The 21,638-nt window shown below is 43.4% G+C and overlaps 1 protein-coding gene across 1 annotated transcript; it reads right to left on the reverse strand.

The window, feature by feature from the left end:
• Positions 1–57: 57 nt before the first annotated feature.
• TIMM21 (translocase of inner mitochondrial membrane 21) lies at positions 58–17,717 on the reverse strand. The gene is made up of 6 exons (XM_090039579.1): positions 17,179–17,717; positions 12,992–13,054; positions 12,782–12,879; positions 10,730–10,803; positions 4,021–4,126; positions 58–3,906 (listed from the first exon to the last, which is right to left on the reverse strand). The coding sequence occupies exons 1-6, from the start codon at positions 17,471–17,473 to the stop codon at positions 3,814–3,816; spliced, it is 729 nt and encodes a 242-aa protein (XP_089895705.1). The 5' UTR covers positions 17,474–17,717; the 3' UTR covers positions 58–3,813.
• Between the last annotated feature and the right edge of the window lie 3,921 nt (positions 17,718–21,638).

Genomic DNA, 21,638 nt, shown 5'->3' on the forward strand with positions numbered 1-21,638 from the left:
CTCGTGCACAGGAAAAAGACCAAGAAAAGACCAAAGACATCTGCAGACTTCAGCTAGTGGTATTGTAACAGTTTATTTTTTCTATTGAGGGTATAGCTGATTTATTTGTATTTGTGTGCTGTTGCTAATAAAAAGGATTTTAATTTTAAGTCTTGGTTTCATTTCTCCATCATAGCTGAAAGTTGAGGTTCATGTACAACACTCCCTGTTAAAAAAAAAAGAAAGAGGCCTTCTCCATTCTGTGTCCTTTAGCAGAGGAGATACTGCAGCAGTTGGCACAGGGACAACAGCCCCAGGCTGTCCTCTTGTAACTTCTGCAGGATGAATAGAGGCAGCAGGAGATCCTGTGGGTGTCTCAGCAAGTGTAAGAGGTCACCTCTTTCTGTCAGCCAGAGAAAAATGACTGAGCTCCTGTTTAGTGTTTTCACAGTGCTTACCAATGTTCAAACACATTTTAAAAACTAAAACCAAGGTCTATGCTGGACCAAATGAATGATAGGTTACTAAAAAGAATGCAGCAAACATGACAGCATTGGTAGGATGTGTCTGGCATGAGAAGATGTTACACTGGTTGCTAAATTTCTCTAATAGGGAACCATCTGCTTCTTCAGCTCTGTACACAGACAGCAACTACTTTTATTTATCCTCTTGCACTTGATCTGAATTCAGTAGTGGCAGTTCTGTTTCTAAGATTGTATGTGCTCCTTCATTTGGCAAAATTAGCTATGGAAAAGTCCGATCTGAATTTTGTACAGTGCAAATCAGTCAGTGATATGCTGCCAGTATATTTATACAAGCTCCTTGGCAGGGGAGAAAACACATTTTATCTGTAGTCTGATATGCCCAGGGCACAGGGATGCTCATGAGGTGTAGGAAAAAGGAGTAAAGGGCTGAAGAATTGATATGAACGTGTTTAAATAAACAAATTGTTAAAGACATCACTTACGCTTCACTGCAAACCAAAAAACATTTGACTCTTGTCTGCCCGCTACTCAAGAAATGGTGTTTGATGTTAACTCCCCTACCAGTTATTGCTCTGTCTCCAACCTGTCCTTTTTGGGAAAAGTCACTGAATAGGCAATTGCCTGACAGCTCCATATGCATCTGGCTGTGATCAGCTTCCTGGCTGGGTGTCCGTTTGGCTTTTGCCTTGGGCATAACATGCAGATAATCCTTGTGGCTTTGATTGGAGATCAGCGGAGGAAATTATGTCCAGCCAATCTTGCTAGATCTTTCAGTAGCCTTTCAAACAGTTGTTCATAAGGTGATGATACAGTGTTTCCATGACTTGCTGGATATTCATGGGACTGCTTTTAATTGTTTTTACTTTCTTCTTGCAGGGAGGGTCCAGAGGATAGTGATGGGTGACAGCCATTATCATCCCTTCAAGACCTTCCATGTGGAGGTCCCCCTAGGGCTCCATCCTGTTGCATCTCCTGTTAAATGTATAGTTGGGCTGCTGGATGACACTGAGATCTGGAGGGAGGTGCCATCAGTATGCTAATGACACCCAGCCCCTTTATGCTCTCTCAACTGACCCAGGCCCCCAGTCTCTGTCCTTTCCTAGTGTCTGGCTGCAGTTGGGAGATCAAATGTGGATGAACCAACTGAAGCTGAATCCAGGCAAGACATAGCCGGGTGGAGGGGAGAATCAAATATCTATCATTGATGGGGACTTCAGCCTTCCATTCTCTCTTAGGTTCACAGGCCTGGGGGTCTCCTAGAACATCTCCTGCACCTGGATCCCCAGGTGGTAGCAGTGACCAGGAGTGCTTTTTCATCAGCTCCATCTAGTGAGAAAGCTAAGCCCCTTTCTTTCAGAATCAGATCTGGCCATCATCATCTGTATTTTCAAAACCTCGTGTATGCAACCAGTGGCCAGATCCAGATGTGAGGGCATGTGTCATTTGTGGCACCACAAACTGCACATTGCATGTTAAACCGTGCCCCACAGCACTGCGGCAAAATTTGATACCAGGATTTCTTGATAGCAAAAAAACCCAGTAAAAATCCCGAGAAAAAAAAGAGCAAAGCATGCCAAAGGGCTGTATGCCATGACAAATGCAGAGATGGGAAAACAAGCAGCCTGGGGCTGCCTGCTCCATCACTGCATGCTGCGGAGCCCCCACACTGAGGTAACCTGTGCCTCAGCGAGCCGGGGAGCAGACAGCCAAGGGAACTTCCTGCTCCCCCGTCTCAAGGCACCCTGCACCCAGGGAAGTGACTGGCTGGGGCGCAGGGTGACTCAGTGCAGGGGCTCTGTAGTGCATGGAGATGGGGGAGCAGGCAGCCTTGGTCTGCCCGCTCTCGTCTCCACGTGTAACTTCATTAGCAGGGGCATGCACCGCAGCACATAGTGGCACAATTTGTGCCACTATTGTTTGTGCTGCTCCAAATGTACACGCCTGCTCATGTGGATGTAGCCAGTGTGATCTACGTGGGACTGCCCTCAGTGACTGTCCAAAAGCTGTAGTTGGTGCTGAATATGGTGGTCTACTTTATGTCTGTGCCCTACATACTGAAGGGACCATCTTCTCCTTGATGCCACAGTTTGATTCCCTAAGATGAGCCCAGAACAACCTCCTGCAAGTACCGTCAATGCACTGAGTTGTTTTGGCAATAACACATGGAAGGTCATTCTTGGTACTTGCCCCATAGCTCTGGAACTCCTCCCCTCTTGAAGCCTGCCAGGGCCTGAGCTTGGACATCATTTAGAAATGCTTTAAGACCTTCCTATTTGGGCAGGTGTTTAGCAAGCAGGGCTAAGCTGGGATACAGGTTAGGGAGGGAGTTGTTTTATAGTTTATTTTAATACTCTATTGATTTTTATAAGTTATTTTGTTTTTCTTGGTTTGGTCTCTGGTTCACTTGTTTTATGAGTTATTTTGCTGTCCTGAGCCTTTGTTGGAAAGGGTGGCATATAAATCTAATTAATACATGAACAAACACAAGAAAGCAACCTGTGGAGGACCACAAGAAAGAGATCAAAAGTTGCAGGACTGATGTCCTTGTCTACAAGTACTCCAAAGACTGTTACTGGATTTTTAGGTGGGGTTTATTGAGGGTCTAGAAATCACTGAGACATATCAAACTGACAAAATTATCTTATTGGTATAGTTTACATTTATGCCATAGTTTCCTATAAAATTTCACATATCACAATAGGAAGCTGTGCTTTCAAGCAACTCATCATGACCATTTAGTGATTTATTTTCAGAATCCCCATAACACTGCTCACACCAGCCAGGCTCCTTCTGCTGGAAGGTGTGTGGAAGACAGCACCCTCTAGCTGTGTGTGTCTCTGTGTGACTGGGGCTAGGATGCTTGTAGTTCCTTGCTCTATTGACTTTTGTTTTTTTGAGAAACTACTAAAATCTGAGCACTTTTCATGCTAATATGCATCTGATGTCCACAGCGTATAACACAGAAACAAACAAATTTCTGTTCATTAAATACCACATTTGTTATTGCAGTATATGTAAAATCTGAACAAGAGAAAGGAAAACAATATTTGAAAGTTTGGAAGACAGATACTGGGTGCAGTGAGACTGCAGAACTACTATTCGACATTAACTGCTTTTTGTGTTTTTCCCATGTCATGATTTTTTTGCCACAAATTATAGCAAATCATGTCATTTCCATTAAAAATACACACTTTATGACATGCTGTAGTCTCTACAGGTCAGTTACAGAAATGCAGTCCCTTGGCTTCAGTGAGATTTCATGGCGATACGTAGCAGCACAATATCGGTAAACCTTTTTGTTTTTATTAAACTGTACTCTTTGAGCTGTGATATTAGCATGTTTTTTTTGCTATCTGTTGTCTTCAATGACAATGGTTCTTCTAGGGTAGGTATCAACATCCACAAATATGTAACGGAACTCATATCTTCCACTTTCAGGATTCTGTAATGAGAAAAAAATATTTCAGGGTGTGCTTATGTTTATTTTCTTTGCATTAGTTTAAATATCGAGTAATCCTTGTGGACTATCTTAACTTGTTGAGACAATCATATATACCTCTTTCACTTCCACATGGACTGTTCCTTGTTTTCCTCGTTCTGACCCCTCAATGTAGAACTTCAGACGCATGTACTTCAATTCATCTTTTACGTATTCAATGTGACTGAGAAAAGGAACAAAACATCATATGGCACATTATGTATTTAAGTCTGAGAGGCCATGGAAATTCCAAGCACATAAGTGAAGGGAGCATCTTTGATAGCAGTTTTGTACAATGCATGGACTTCCCTATGCTTAAACATTATACCTGATTATCTGGAGAAAAGGGATAATTCAAGCAAATCAACTGAAGCTTGTCTTACTTGCAATAGTTTGAGGGAAAGATTTTAGCCTGCTCTGCTTCCCTCTCCCCTTGTTCCTCCTATTTTAATGTATTTTTAAAATGTATTATTTATATAAAAGTTACATTTAACAAAAAAAAAAAGTTTGTGGAGCTCCACTAGGAGAGAACATATCCAGTGCTTGTACGAGGCACTGGAGGTACTGTGGATTCTTTTCAGCTTTTCCCAAAACGTCTAAGATAACTGGCTCAAATCCATCATGTAAGACCCTGAAATGCCAATACCAGTTATCGAACGACATCAATACATAAATTCACTTTCCTTCAAAATGTCATGGAAATTTTTGAGTATGTGCTGCCAGCACAGAAGAGGTTAAACTGACATGCGCGGTATGAAGCTGTGAGTGGAAATTTCCAAAGCTCACCCAGTCCTTGCCCCCTGGGTGACCTGCGGAGCTGTCAATCATTGCTGACCTACTTTCCCCACAGACGCATGCTCAGATTGTGTCAGCTCCTGACTGAGAGCATGCTCAGTCAGAACCTGACATGAGGTAATCGGACTAGAAATTTCTCTGCGGAGAGCACGCTGATTGGCTACTAAATTGATATAAAAGTTCTGTGAGCCCCTCCCTCGGTGTGGTGTGTGTGGTGGTGTGTGAGGGGAGATCGCGCGGACCAGAGACAGAGGCTGCTGCTGCAGGGACTGTTCTCTGAGTCAGGCTCTTAGGCCTATTGATCTCTTCCCTCACTCGGCTTTCGTGCTGCTTACGGCGATTGTATTGCGATTTTGTATTCTCGGCTTCTGATTTACCTCGGTATTGACTTTTGGCTTACGATTTCGGATCACCCTCTGGACTTTGTTTAACCCGGTTCTGAATCATCGACCTCGGCTTCCTTCACCACCTACGACTCTGCTCGTCCCTCCAACTGACGTCTCCGCTGCATCACCTTCTGGCTCCTGACCTCGGCTTTCTCATTCGACCACCCGATTTGTCCATTGCTGTGGACTGGCGTCACGCGGTTCATCATCACCGTGTTACAGTTCGTTTTTGTTGTTTGTGATCCCCATTTATGAGCTGTTGACCAGCCCTGGGACTAGGTCTTCGGACTGAACCTCGTGGGCCAACAGACCCCTTTGTTGTTAACTGTTTGTTTGTGTTTCAAAACTGTAACTGAAGACCTTTCTGCCTACGCCTGAAGCGTAAGTCAAATAAATTCACCTGTTCTTTCTCAATCCGCTCCGAGTCCCTATCTCCAGACTCTACGCCGCTAATCCCACCTGTCCGTATCTGATTGCCACCCCGGCCCACCGTGACCTTGGGGCCCGATCCTTCGGTTTTCCCCGACATGGCGTCACGAACAGGATCAATGGGAGGCGTATTGGAGTCGGAGATTATAAGGAGTTGCCCATGGAGCAACCGAGTCCGGCAGACCATCGGTGCCGAGGACTTATGGGACCACGTAGCATTCCATCAGGCCGCACCGGCTGAAGGAACTGTGAGCGGGTACCTGTCCCTCCGGGGAGAAAGTGGGGAAGAATGGGCCGTTCGGCTCACCCCAAGTGCGCTGGGTTGCATTATCCAGGATCCTCGGGCCGTTTACCGCCCAAGGGGGGAGACCGGGACCGTAGCCCTGGCCCGTAAGAAACCTTCGGGCATGGCAACCTCAGGCCCGGACCGAGAATTCGCCCGGTGCATAAAGTATGTGAAGGAGGGTGGTGAGGATACCCCTCGTGACGGGTTTAACTGCCCGACCCTTGCCATCGGGTCTAGGGGGCATGAGCTCTTGGTCCAACTACGAGAGTGCCTGGAGAAGGACGGCAGAAAAATAAAATGGTCAGGACCCCGGTGGAAGAAAGGCCGTATAATAAATGTGCTTTTCCGGGAGTATGTTGTTTTACTGAGGGAGCTAACTGACACTAGGGCCCAGCTCATGGCAGCAACCAGAGCTGCGACACAAAAATTGGCCGAGCGGCCATTACAAGATGGCGCCGACCAAACTGTCAGTGCGCCAAAACCAATGCTGACGTCACGACGCCCAGCTCCACCCATCCCGAGCCCACCTTCCGGAAAAACGCCATCTATGGTTCCGCCCACCGAGAACCGGCCTCCCGCAACAGCGCCACCTGCTGTACGCAAGCCACCACCTCCGTACGTCAGCCAGCGCCACCAGGAGGACGTACGCGAGAATTGCACCCAAACGGATAACGAAAACTGCAACAAAGTAATTAAGCACAGCACAGGAACGGAAACAACTGAAACAACAAGCGAAGATAAGACTAACAACGTAACCATACGGAAATCAAGAGTGAGCACGAATATTATTGGAACCGATAGGAATGATGTAACAACAAGAAGCTTAACGATTAAGACGAGTACCATCGGAACAAACACAAGCAACGGATTAATCGAAATGACTAAACCAGTAACCAAGATGAATTATACAAACGAAACTATAAGTGCTGATGAAACTGAGAACGACTTCATAAGGGTAACACGAAATAAACCAAGCCAACAACACAATGATTACACCGAAGAACTGGTATCTGCTTTTCCCATTGCAGTCCAAAAATGGGTAACTGATCCTCAGGGTCAGACAAGACAGACCATCATGACACGAACCAGAACACGTTCTGAGATGAATGAATTGAAAAAGGAAACCGGCATAAGAAATGATGAAACACCGATTGCCTGGTTGGGGCGTCTAGTAGCAGAAGCAGGGAGCGAGACCATCAACCAAGATGAAGCCTTGCAGCTCGTGCGCAATTCAGCTTGGAGCCGAGCGAAAGTAGTGGACCCGGTGCCAGTGCTGGCCAACTATTATTGGCCAATACCCATTCCAGCTCTGGTTACTGAGGCACTTCAGAGAAAGATTCATACGTGGCATGAGGGACATGCAGGTCATATGAGTGCTACCGCGTTGGTGTATACAGTTATCGGAGCCTCATACGCCATGTGGAACCCAGCCCACCAAGCTCTAAATCTGACACCTGCTCAGGTGCAGGGGGCATGGCCTCACAGATATGTATTATCATCCGGAGACGTACCCTGTCTGCAAGAAGCAGTTGATGCAGCCACGGAAATATACGTAGGAAGTCAAAGTATAACAGCAAGACTCTTGCTAAGTACATCAGTAAACGGACCCGTAATCCATACCCTGGGTCAACTCGATCAGCTGAGAGGGGCGATGGAAAGATCGAAGCCCCAAAAGAGTGTACATTCTGTGGAGGAAAGGGAATGGGAATCAAAATGTGCTTACTCAGTGGAAAACCCTGTCAACCACTCAAGAGGGGGTGACAGAAGGGAATATCCCCGAAAGCAACCCCGAGTTTCACCCACAACTCCGAAAAAGTATTATACCCGAACCTCTTCACCTCCACAGCAAAGAGCCCGAGCAAGCTACTCACCACCGCAGAGAACCCCTCTAGAAAGAGCCATGTTTGGGTTCCTTCTAGACAAGTCGGGCCTAAGTAAGGAACAACTGAGAGCCCTAAGAGATGAGGGACAGCGAGCTCTCGCCAGAGCTCTACGGTTTGTTGAGAAGACCAAGCCAAAAAACGAGTGATCGCCATCGGCGTAAGTCCGGCGATCGATGGCTTGACCGGCTCAGAAAAGCGACAAACGGACTCAAAATTCGGAGTAACACAAAACGAACGTAAGCGAGACGAATCTAAACCGCACTCAAACGAGGAAACGATTAACGAATTGAAACAAAGCGAACTTAAACGTGATGAAGCAAAACTAAGCGGACAAACCGAACTGAAACGGCGTAACCCAGAACGAAACAAACCAAAGCGTAACGAATCTACACGAAGCGAAACTCAACGAAGCGAATCCAAACGACAAAATGAAAAAACCGAAGTAAAGCGAAGAACACAAACCGAACTTGAAGAAACCGTGATAACCAAACCAAAACGTACCAAAACTAAACAAAGTCTGAACCGTAACGAAACCGCACGAAACGAATCGAAACAAAACCAAGAAGACCCAAGCGTATCGAACATGAAACTTACCGTAACGGAAACTATTTTGACTGAAGGAGTACAAGAAGCCGAAGAGTATCCAAATACTTACCTAATAGAACTTGAAGACAGCGGAAAGAAAGTGTTGGCCCATCACAATTGGCTAACCAGAAGGGCAGTCATTAATAGCGCAGATTAGGCCCGTAGTATTGAGTGTATATAGTTCCTCTTGAAAGAACCTGTTCTGCCGATTTGTTTATTATTGTTTCAGATTCATGACCATTTGCAACCCGCATATTTCATCGGAGACGAGATCACCAGACACCATCAGAGCTGACGGACACCATGGCGACCAGACCCAAGGATTTTGGACTAATTATTGTATATTGTATATATTTGGGATTCGTCATTGTAAAATTGTCAGCCTATGTATATACTACCGTTCCCACGCATGAAAAATTCGGGAACGATGGTTCCTCGGGGGAGGAGGTATAATTTGGCCTTCTAGCTTCTGTGCTGACAGCAAGGGGGCATGTCATGGAAATTTTTGAGTATGTGCTGCCAGCACAGAAGAGGTTAAACTGACATGCGCGGTTTGAAGCTGTGAGTGGAAATTTCCAAGGCTCACCCAGTCCTTGCCCCCTGGGTGACCTGCGGCGCTGTCAATCATTGCTGACCTACTTTCCCCACAGACGCATGCTCAGATTGTGTCAGCTCCTGACTGAGAGCATGCTCAGTCAGAACCTGACATGAGGTAATCGGACTAGAAATTTCTCTGCGGAGAGCACGCTGATTGGCTACTAAATTGATATAAAAGTTCTGTGAGCCCCTCCCTCGGTGTGGTGTGTGTGGTGGTGTGTGAGGGGAGATCGCGCGGATCAGAGACAGAGGCTGCTGCTGCAGGGACTGTTCTCTGAGTCAGGCTCTTAGGCCTATTGATCTCTTCCCTCACTCGGCTTTCGTGCTGCTTACGGCGATTGTATTGCGATTTTGTATTCTCGGCTTCTGATTTACCTCGGTATTGACTTTTGGCTTACGATTTCGGATCACCCTCTGGACTTTGTTTAACCCGGTTCTGAATCATCGACCTCGGCTTCCTTCACCACCTACGACTCTGCTCGTCCCTCCAACTGACGTCTCCGCTGCATCACCTTCTGGCTCCTGACCTCGGCTTTCTCATTCGACCACCCGATTTGTCCATTGCTGTGGACTGGCGTCACGCGGTTCATCATCACCGTGTTACAGTTCGTTTTTGTTGTTTGTGATCCCCATTTATGAGCTGTTGACCAGCCCTGGGACTAGGTCTTCGGACTGAACCTCGTGGGCCAACAGACCCCTTTGTTGTTAACTGTTTGTTTGTGTTTCAAAACTGTAACTGAAGACCTTTCTGCCTACGCCTGAAGCGTAAGTCAAATAAATTCACCTGTTCTTTCTCAATCCGCTCCGAGTCCCTATCTCCAGACTCTACGCCGCTAATCCCACCTGTCCGTATCTGATTGCCACCCCAGCCCACCGTGACCTTGGGGCCCGATCCTTCGGTTTTCCCCGACACAAAACACAACATTTTTCAGTGCCGCCAGTAGGTACCTGCCAAACTCTCGCCATGCATTGCATAGGGAATTTAGAGGCTCCTACAGATGTGCAAGGAGCCTGCTCCAACATGCTGGAAATCCAGACTTAATCAAGTCCGCTGGAGCATGGAAATTGATGTGCTCTGGCATCCTTCTGCATCATGTGCATCAGCGTCCCTGCACTGAAAAAATGGCAGCAGTGCGCTTTGAAATAAAACATGTTGGGTGAGCTTTAGTTCAAAGCACCCCCGTGTCACTTTTTTCGGTGCAGCTTGCTAATTAAAGTGCCCAACACCATGTCCCAGAGCATGTGTGAAAATGCCCTAGATGCCTAACTCAAGCCTTTGGATTCTACTCCAGGAACCAGATGTCTAAGGTAGGTTCTGTGATGCTCAGTATTGCCATGCATAAGTCCATTTGTAGATCTAATCCAAAGTGTTGTGTTACATTTAAAACAAAGAATATAAAGCTACCTTCGGCTGATCTCTCTTATTTTAAGTGCCCTTCTCCGGTCTGCTCTTTTGCTTCATAAATACATGCTTTTCCACATGGTGAACAGGGTCAGGCTACTCTGTATAAAATAGATCCCACCTTTTTCAAGAGTAATTCAGTTTAATCATAAATAAAGGTCCAATTTCTAATTTAATTTCCTCAGAATTAATTTGAAGTCTTCCACCTAAACACTGTGTTCAAATGTCCTTTAAAACTACAGAATCCTACCTATGTATCCTGGGGGGGGGGGGGAAGAAGTCACTTTATCTATCTTACTAAATGACAGGGGAGTCAATACATCTCCTGCAAACAAGCAGCCTGGTTCCAACCTAGCAGGATTGGGTATGCATCTTTGCTATTCGAAAACTGTTGCTCATATAGAGAAAAAATGCAAACAGATACCTGACATATGGTCTTCTTCCTCGTCGTGTAGTCTCACCATAACCTTTAATGGGTTCACCAAAAACGCTTATTACCTATGAGAGAAGAGATGTCGGTTGCCAAGCACATCATGTTGAAACAGACCCCGTAGTGCAGTAGTTCTAAACCTCTTTAGACTCAAGGCACTTCTCAGAAAATGCTAGCTCTTAGTTTTCACTCATTTTTTACTTTGGAAAAACACGATTCACAAGATAAACCCAGAAATTCCAAAAGGAATCCTTAGTGTTAAAAATATTCTGACCTGCTGTGGTCTTTCTAAGACCTTTGCAACAGAAGATATTGTTCTATCTTTTGAATCTTGTTTACATACCTAACAGTGCTAACATTGTTTAGCACCCTGAAGTATCCTTGAAAAGATCTCAAGGTACCCCAAGGTATCACAGCACCTGGCTGAGAATCACTATTATAATGTCAGCTCACCTCTCCAAGGTGAAATAATTTTCATTCACCAAATATCAACAGTGTACTCTTGAACTGTCAGTTGCATCACAAGAACTCAGAAAAGAAAGCACAAAAGAACAGAAGATATGTATTAAATGGATTGATATGGGCTCAGATTTCTTTATAAACTAAATGATTCATTGTGTTCATAAAACTTACACATCTATGTATTTGACAAAGAAAGACATTCTTGTGTATTATATATGTTAGTCTTCACAGGGTTATACTATATAAAGAAAGAAAAAGCTGGTATGTCTACTTGCATTTCATCACAAAAAATGCTTGACCAACACTGAAGTTTAAAATGCAAATTCTTGTTATTTAAATGGAAAAAGCAGTGACTCCTTTTATTCAAAACTATAAAGGTTTTATTGTTTCTATAAACCTGATTCAAAGCCTAGCAAAAAATGGTTTGGAAAGCATGTTTAGTCAAATGAGAAAGGAAGGATGATTTAGTTAAAGCACTGGAATGAGGTCTTATTTTTATAAACCTCTTCCAAAGCCCAGGTCTATAATTTAATCTTTCTAGTGAAAACTTGTCACTCCTTTTCTATATGAATCCCCGTGATATTGCCAGAAGTCTTGTCTGGAAAGCAATTACATATCTTTTATGGTTTTGTCTGAAAGAATGATTTCTGAGGTCTTGCTTTGTGGGTTTTTTAACGTATTTATTTTGCATCTAACATTTTTTGTAACTTGCAGTCTCATTACAGTTACCCTCACCTTCCTTTTCCGTTTATGGTTTGTTACCCAGGTAAGTTTCAGCTTATTCCAAAATATGTTTTAGGTTTCTTGGGCTGGGGTTATATAGTCCAATGTATTTGCAGAACACATAACACAATGGCATTCTGATCTTAGAACCCTAGAGTTAGACTGGACCCTGGGGCTGTATTCACACGAGTGTGGACACTTTGTTCCAGGGAAAACCTGTGCCACATGGACTCTGGTGTGCGGCAGGTTACACCAGGTATGGTAGGAGGCTAGGGCCAGCACTGGACTGGCCCCAGCAGCCTTACCTGGGGGCCTCCTGGGGCTACAACAGTGGTGATCCTGCTGCTTGGAGCCTGGCCAATAGCCAGAACATGGCTCCAGCCGACCAAGCTCCAGTTCTGAGCGGTGCGTACTGCCCCCACATTTGCCACTGTTTTTTTTTTTGGTGCAGGTTTTTTTTTGACCCCTGGATATCTAGGGTTCAGAAAACCCCCGCTCTATTACCTGCAGTGCAGAGAACAGATGAACATGTGGTATGTAATGCCACAGACGTGTCTGTGGTGCCACATACTGCGTGGCCATGCCCATCTGGATGTGGCCTGGGTTTCATCTTGATGTGCAACCCTGGTGCTGTGTATCAATACAATATCAGTAGGCAATGAAGACAGCAGCAAGGACTTGTGGGATACAGTAAGGGCTAATAATTGCTGTATTTTGTGGAACTACATGTGTCCCTAAATCTAGTGGGATTAATCTTTGCTTCAGAGCATTGTGCTGCAGACTTCCATTCTGGAGAGGAACGTAAGATAGAAAAATGCTTCTATTCAAATATGAACTTGTAACTCAGTTGCAGAAACCAACCTCTGGGTGAGCTCTACATTTCTTAAACGCATCTCCATAAATCTTACTGGGACTGGAGGAAGAAAAGAGTTCTTTAAAAATCACATAGAACAAACCACCTGTAATAGAGGGAAACAAATACCAATGAAATAAGAGCTAATTAACTAGATGGACAATAATGAACAAAGGTGTATTTATAGAGAATGTGTGTATATATATATATTTTATAACCTGTAACACCAATCCCAATGAGCACCACTATAAAATAGGTGAAGTCTCTTCCAGCTTCTTTCACTGTAATAGACAGAAACCAATATTGAAGTTAAAATAGCTGACAATAAAACTTGCATAAATTTATCATATCAGTTCTTTTCTATAAATCAGTATAAGGTTCAGATAGCATTTTGACATGAAAGTCTCATAGTGGTGAGGGGAGGAATGCTTTTGTTCCATTCCTTCTATAATGCTTCAGCAGAAAAATAAAATGACATTTTTTAAAGTAATTTCAGCATATTTATAGATACTCATTAACCCTTGTTATTTTCTGCCTTCCTAGTAGTTAATTTCAAGACCAAGAATAACTGGTGCTACAGCTCTCAGACTTATGTATAATGATGTTTTCTTTTAAATACTGGTATTATATTTTCAGCAGTAAGCTATTCAGTAAGCTATACATGTAGAACAATTTTTTAAATACTGTAAAGGAAAAGATCAGAATAGAAGACAGGAGGTGCAAAGCTAAGCTATTGTAAATTACTGAATTTAGGGACTTATCGAATTATCAGTTGAAGTAAAAACTAAAGATAAGGATAGCACATCCAAAAAACCCATGTTGATTATTGGTTTGTCAATTGTAGGCTTTGAGTATATTATATAGCGGGCTAGTAAATGCACTGTTGTCTATTCCCTAAAAATAATGAAATGTTACTATTATGAGGTCTCTTTAAAACTTTTGCCATAAAAATCTTTACTGAGAAGTGGGGAGAAACTATCAATTAGAGGAAGTTATAAAGTATGCCTTTTAGCAATGTGCAAATTAATGAGGAAACTTTAATAACCTCCTTCCCTCCAGCCTTCCAAATCTTTCTCACCAGTTGAGGTTTTGCCCAAACCTTTTCAAAGTACTTCTAATTTCTGAAGCTAATTGTGTAACAATTATATTTTGGCTGAAAGGAATAAATTGGAGAAACCAAGAAGATAGGATCATACATTATAACTGATGTCACAAATTAGTTAATTACGAAAAAAAGAAAAAGAATGCTGTTAGGAACAGATGTCTGAATCACAATCCTCTAAGAAAACTCTCTTCTCTATTTCCTGGTCCTGAGCATGGTATTTCATCTTTCTTTCACGAGTCATTGAACTAAACGAGAAAAAAATCTTAAATCCTTAGGGAACTAAACTGATCTACCATGAAAAGGTATTTGTTGCAAGGTGCTTAAGGGAAACTTAGTTAAGACATTAAATTGTGATATTCAGTCTTGCACATCACACTGGGGGTTGGGATTAATTCTGGGGTTTGCTCCCAGGATATGTTATGTATTTACATCAGAGAGAGGCATTGGATGAAAAATGAACATAGTCCTCGGAACAGGGACCATAACCCAGGACTTGCACATCCAAGCCAAATGCTCCAACTACCTGGCTACATATTCATGCACTCTCCTGGAGGTATGGTGGGGATGGGGGAGTACATAACCAAATCTCTCATGTTAGGTGTGCTTTGAATACATTTGGCAGACTTCTACATCCCAATGGGGATTTAGCTGGAAGCAAGCTACGAGGGCCATGACAGTCATGTACATGTCCCAAACCAAATCAGTAATTGCCTAAGGAAGCTGTAGGCTAAACAAGGAGATACCTACTGAATTGTTTGCCACAGAAGACAAGGGGTAGTTGGCTTTCAACTGTGGTGCCTGAAATGTACCCAAGTCCTTTTTTTTCAGGTAGCTATGCTGCATTTTTTTGGGGGGGGGGGTAAGTCTCCTTTTCTCCATTTTGCAACTAGATATTTCTCTGGCAAGTAGTATTTTTCATAGATGCAAAAATGTAGCATACGGAAAGCATTTCCTGTTTTCAATGTTAACAGTTGTAAATGCATTGTTAAATAACAACAAGAACTAATTACTGGAAGCTAGAGCTAGGAAAATTCAGACAAGAAATAAGGTACAGTAAACAACTCTTAGTAGCAACAGCCTAATGTTCTGGTGGTCTGTGGGCACGGCTGCATGAGACGCTAAATGTGCAGTAGACTAATTCTACCATGTATTAGTGCATTGTGGCAAAAGCCGTGCTATTGTGCTAATATACAGTACAATTGGTTTAATGCACATTACCGTCATTTAAAAGGCATGCGTAGACACTACTGCACAGTAGTGCCAGTTACTGTGCATTCCCAAACTTAATGTGCAGTAATCACGGTGTATTACCACCCATGCCGTATTAATGCACATGCAGACGTGCTCTATTGCTCTTAAACTGATCTTGCTCCGGTACAGATCATCTGAATACACAGCAGTGAAAATGTTCCCAGTGAAATGTAGCTGTTGCTTTAACAAGCAATTGTTGCAAAAAAGGCATTACCTGTATTAAATTTTCAAAATGAAGGCAATGAATCATTTGAACAAATGACCAAAGTAAATGGTAAATCTGTTATCTCTTAATTCCTCAGATCAAGACTGGATTCCTTACCGGAAAACCTGTTTCAGTCAGACGTGTTATATAAGTTGATACAGGGGAAATTAGTTAAAATTTAAGAGCCTGTGATATGCAGGTCAGACTAGATTTTCTAATGGGCCCCTAGGGCCTTAAAATCAGTGGAATTATAGAGCCAGTGCAAAGTAATCACCCCGGCTATTTATGGACTGCTCTTCAGAACCACTCACTTATGTCATTAAATTCAGACAGGTTTTAATCTTCAGGACATTATGTGGATATAGAACTATTTTCTGAACTGTTACAACCACTTGCAGAGAATCAATTCCTAGAATATTAGTCAGCCAAGGTGTTTAAATCCTCTCTATTTTTTTTGCAGTAAGTTTAACGTTATGTTCAATGCAAGGATATGTCTATATTGCAGATTGCAATTTAGTGTGGAAACACCCAAGGGAAACAGAAATTTGGCAGCAGGCTTATGCATATAGCAGCCCCAGTCATAACTGATAAAGCAGGTTAGGAAACTGCAAGTTACTAAAAAATTGTAAGCCTCCTTCTATTGGTCTAAATCTAAGAGGCCTGGTATTCAGCCATTTATTATGCATCAGAAAGATTATAATGGCATTTGAAATATACTGTGCACAAATGGAAAATTACTGGCTGTCCAATAATATCCTGTTTATAGCAGGAAAATTTTCTGAAAATGAAGTCCCACTGACACTAAGTTTGCTGACAGTGAACTAGGATTAGCAAAACCTCTACAGTACACAGGTTACCAGAGGCCGCCCTGATTTACACTGGGTAGGTCAGGTCCTGGTCTCATACACCTATGTGTTGCAAAGAAGTCAGCTAATGCAGTGGGTGGATGCAAGGGAAATGTTACCCTGTGAGTGATGTATCTGTAAAAGCTAACAGTGTATAAAAAAAGGGATCAGGACTTATGGTAGAGGTGGTATCTTTTATTAGACCAACTAGATTTTTGCAAAAAAAAAATTCTTTAATTACAATTAAATGTCTTTAGTTTAATTAAATTGCAATTTAATAAATTTATTACATTTATGCAGTGTAATTACATTTATTAAATTGCAATTTGATAAAACTAAAGACATTTAATTGCAATTATTTTTTTTTATAAAAATCTAGTTGGGTCTAATTAAAGATATCACCTCTACCACAGGCCACGATGCCTTTTTTCCTCTAGACCAACACAGCTACAACCTGGGTACACGAACATCACATGACTCCTGAGGCTGGGGAGGGATAGGGTGGTGCACAGCAGTGTTGGTGGTGTGGCCATGGCGGCGGTGACCGGGAAACTTCCGCAGGTGGCCGTGGCAGTGGTGAGCGCTGACCAGTGATTACCCGCAGATGCTGTTAGCAGTGTTGGCGATCAGCAACTGCCCGTGGACACTGCCAGCGGTATCAGCAGCGAAGAGGGGAGGTGAATGGTAAGTGCCTGCAGGTGCCACTGACAGCGTTGGTGGTGGCCAATCTCAGGGGGTGCACATGCACCCCCTACGCATCCAATGCCTGGATACCTACCAGTGTAGAAAGCAATTCAAAACAAGGCAAAACCAAGTCAAGGAGGGGAGGGGGGAGAGACGGCTGAGATGCAGCAGTCTTAAGAACCATAAATTGTTAATTCCTGAACGCTGCAACTCTCAAATCTCAATTTTGACACTCAATTTTGCACCAGGGCCCTTGTGTGAAACTATCTCTATGTTGCTCTGAATTGCTACTGGTTTAAAAGGGCCTCTCCTTACCTTTCCGAACAGCTGATAGAGATGCTCCTTCTTTCTGGCTTCTTTGCACAGACACTTGTTTGCTGTTATTCTCAGCTCTCAGAGACCCTTCCTGGGTCCAGAGACTTTGCTTTGCGCCTTGGAGAAATATCCGAGGGTGCCGCACACCTTCTCTGGGGACAAGTTCATGTCTCCCACTGAAACACGACCAAGTCCTTAAAAACACTTTCCCATGGCGGGCCAGAAACCACTTTCCTGGGGAGAGCTGTAGCTTCTCGCTGCACTGAATCACTCGCATGAGGGAAGCAGAAAACATGCTGGGACAGATCAAGCCTTTGACAATGCTATAGACTCAGATCAACGCAGCCTCCTTAAAGCTAAGGCTAACCTAACCTTGCTTGCTGTTCAGCTGGTGCAGCCCCTGAGAAAGCAAGAACAACTGGAGCAATCTGTCGCTTTTTGTCTTGTCGGTTCACTCAAAACCCTACATTCCCCTTTGCTCTCTGACATTTGTATCTTGCCCCGCCATTATCCTTTGCAAAGTCCCTGTGAACCTGGGAAAGGTAGTTTGCACAAACTCTTCTTCTGCCCCGAGTTAAGGGGGTTGGAGGCCAAATGACTACAAGTCCCAGAATGCAAAGCACCAGCCCCTGCTGTTGAAATCCGCACGATCCAGGAGACAAATCGAAAGCTACTGGCTGGGGCACGGGGAGCATGTAGGTAATGTGCTGCTGCTCGCAGGGTTAAGTGTTTGGCGTGTTCCCTACTTTGCTAGTTTTCAGTGTTTTAGAAAGGGGTTCATACATCTTTTCTTTCTCAACGTTTAATGTCTTAACAAGGGTTGCAAACATCTTTTCTTTCATTCGGATCTTGCAAAAGTGCAAGCTACCTTTTGCTTTTTTTTTTTGCATGAAGCTGTAAAAGGGCAGATCAGGAAGTGTTTCTATCCTAGAGGAAAACTAGTGATGTAAGGTCCCAATACTGCAAAGACTGGAGGTGCACTGCAAAATTAGGGGCTAGGGTTGAATGGTTTTTAACATGGGAACCGATGGAAATAAAATTTGTTCGTGAATTGGAGCAGGAGTGTGAGTGTGCAGCAATTGGGCCCACTTGATTTATTGTCTTCTTTTGAACTTTATGTTTGTGGTTAGCAGTTCTGCTTTTAAACTGAGGCCCAAATTTAACTCCAGGTAGCAATCACATGGGTGATTTATGTGGTCACCTAAAGTGGCTCTGTGTTCTAGTTTTTCCTGCTGTCTACCCAATTTATAAAATTATTATTAAATGCAAAATCTAGGAGCACCATTTGGGGTAGGGAGCCAGAACCCAGCACCCATCTCTTTGAGTTGCATTTCCTTCAGTTTGCTTTATTTCTGGCCCTTGGTTTTTAGCTTTTTAAGTTTCAGGAGGAGGCCTTCTCCATGGCCTTGCAGTTGGTGTGCTTTGCTATGAAACAGGAGATACAGGTTTCAAATTTGTGGAGCAGCAGGTAGGGTGCTAGAAGCTGAATTTTCCACTTCCTGGACAAGTGTCCTCAACCTGTGGGTTGTGACCCAAAAGTAGGTTGCAAGAATATATGAAAGGGTGGGGAGCAAATTTTATAAATGGATCAACAGACTTTAAAAATGGACTGTCCTTTACAGGAAAAAACATGGGAAACTGTTTTTCCCTTGCAGGCTGGCAGAGTTCCAGTTTACGAGAGGCTGCTTGCCCCCCTGTCCCCCTTCCTCACACACCCGCTTGCCCCACACACCCACCCCCTGCCCCACACACTGGGGGGCTGGGGTTTGGGGTCTGGGTTGGGAGTGAGGGGTACTGGGTTGGAACTGGCCATCAGTGTTTACAAATGGGGCCTGGTACAAAAAAGGTTGAGAACTACTGCACTAGGCTATAGGACTAGAATTGGGATTACTATTTTGGGATTATGCACAGAGTTACATCCCTGGCCAGAATGGGAACACAATAGAGTGGAAGGAGTTGGGAATGATTCCTGTCCACAGAAGGGGAAGGTGAACTGTGTAGGGTGGAGGTGGATCTAAGATTCACATAAATGACCTGAAATACTGCTTTCTTATTTAGCTGTGGCAGTATAAGGGCTACTGACTGCCTAAAGGGCAGTTATAGAATCATAGACAATTAGGGTTGGAAGGGACCTCAGGAGGTCATCTAGTCCAACTCCCTGCTCAAACATCAAACAAACATAATCTATCTCATTCTTTTCCAAGCTCCTTTCATCTCTTATTATAGTATTGTTTTGTATGAAGTTACACAATTATCACAAAGCTGAATATCTCAAAACCCTATTCTATAATTAAGGCCAAGCTCTTTATTAATTGCACCCCTGCAACCTCACTGAATTCACCTGCTGTATATTACAAAGGTACTATAGAAGATAGAATTTCAGTTTGGGTGTGTTTAATTTTATAAAATATATTTACACATTTTGGCGTATGCGTACATAAAACGCACAACAGCAGTATACATATTTATTATTTATATACAAAATAAAGCCACCACTCAAACATATCTTAAAATATTTTGTTCAAACTTTACATGAAAATGAACCTCTTCAGGGAATTTAAGAAAATGATGAGCAACTGAAATACAGAATATATAATAGGAATTAGATTTCAACCATAACCACATATATGTGTAGAGAGGTGTCAAACATATACAGCTTGTGGGCTGTATCTGTCCCATGGAGCCATATGGTTCTGTGATTTATGGGCTAGATCAACCCCATGTACTGCATGCAGCATGTGGTCTGGACTTGGCACTGTGTGTCCTGCACACAGCACAGGGGATCAGTCTGGGGCACACAGTGCATGTTGCACTCTGCAGGACCAGCCCTGCATGCTGGCTATGACCTGGTGTAGATCAGGCTGTGCCACATGTAGCACGTGCCCTGTACCAGACCTCCCTGTCACATGCACAGTGAGGCCTGGAACTGGTGTGTGCAGCATTCAGGCTGGACCTCATGCTGTATGCGCTGCACACAGAGTTGGTCCTGGTCTGCTCACAGACTGCCCCAGGGATCCTCATTTGGCCCGTGGGGCTGGATGAGTTTGACAGTCCTTGGTGTAGATGATTTCTTTGGTTCCACTGATACCAAGTGCCTCTCAAACTACATGTTGGTATAAAAATACATTTAAGGATCTATAAAATAACAGTTAACCATATGCTAATAAATCTACTTTGTTGGAAGAATCAGTCCCAATGCTGCAGGTACCAAATGGCTATTTTGGAGATGCTAGTCACAGATCTGTCACTTAGGTTTTGTTCTTAAAGCAGACAAAGTATTTATTATGCATGCAAATGGCAGCAATTGCTCTTTGAGAATAGATGGAACATTCTGAGAATTTGGAAGTAGATCTGTTAAATGGTTTAGGCTTAATTTTAATTATTAGTTGGGTCCTATAAGAAATTTAACAGCAGGTGTCAGACCTTTTTTTAGTCTCAAATTATCTTAATAGCAGAATAACTCTGGCAGTTCAAACTTCCCATATAGTTTAAATTCACAGAAGTCTTTTGACTAGGCTGCTGCTTCTGACTTTTCTTTCTTGAGGATGGATAGTAATACTTGCAAATTATTCTTCCAGCAGAAAACGGCTCCTTTAGCTAGCGCTGAAGAGTAAGTTTCTTGTATCAAGTTCCTTGGAGAACTCCCTCTCTCTAAATATGACAACTTATTATTCTCAGGGATCCTGGAGCCACAGTTTGTACTCAGGTAGCCAGTATGAGAAGGCAAAGTAGATTTGCACCTTTCCCAGTGGATCTCAGCCTTTTTAGACTCAAGGTACCCTTGGATAGACTTGAGGCACCCCTTTGATTTCTGCTCCACCCAAAGTTTAAAACCAACTACCTGGCAGTGACAGCAGCATTTCTCGATAGGCAGCGCTGAGTGAGTCACTTGAATAAGGCAAGGGGGTGGGACTGGATGACCTCTGGAGATCCCTTCCAGGCCTACTTCTCTATGACTATGACTTCCTGGCTCCTTATCATCTACCTGATCCCTCCTAAACTCTTCATTCCATATGTGTATGTGTATATCATTCTTCCCTTCTTTTGAATAGGCTTGGTGTCCCACTAAGCAAAGAGGTTGTGCTATGCTATGCTATGCTATGCTATGCTATGCTACTGCCTGTTTCCTGCTCCTGGTGAGGCAGCTCCTATCTTATAGCCCTGTGGATTAGTTTTGAACTCTTTCCAATGACATTCTCTTTGTTTCTTCTTCAATCTAACACTAAATAATACAGCCCTGCCTAGGCCTCTAGCCTGTTAGGAATAGTCTAATTTCTTTTTACCTGGAGAGAAACACCTGTAGTTTTAGATGCCATGTTGCCCCTCACCAGGTGTACCACCCTCCCCCCATTTTTTAAAATCCTAGCTCTATGGAAAGAAAGGTTCATGCCACTAGCCTACAAGAGTGCTTTGTAAAATCTAGAGCCATTCATGCTTCTACTTCAGATCAGACGTGCAGC

This window comes from Crocodylus siamensis, chromosome 3 (genome assembly GCF_052110815.1).
Source record: "Crocodylus siamensis isolate JL-2025a chromosome 3, ASM5211081v1, whole genome shotgun sequence".
NCBI classification, from domain to species: domain Eukaryota; kingdom Metazoa; phylum Chordata; order Crocodylia; family Crocodylidae; genus Crocodylus; species Crocodylus siamensis.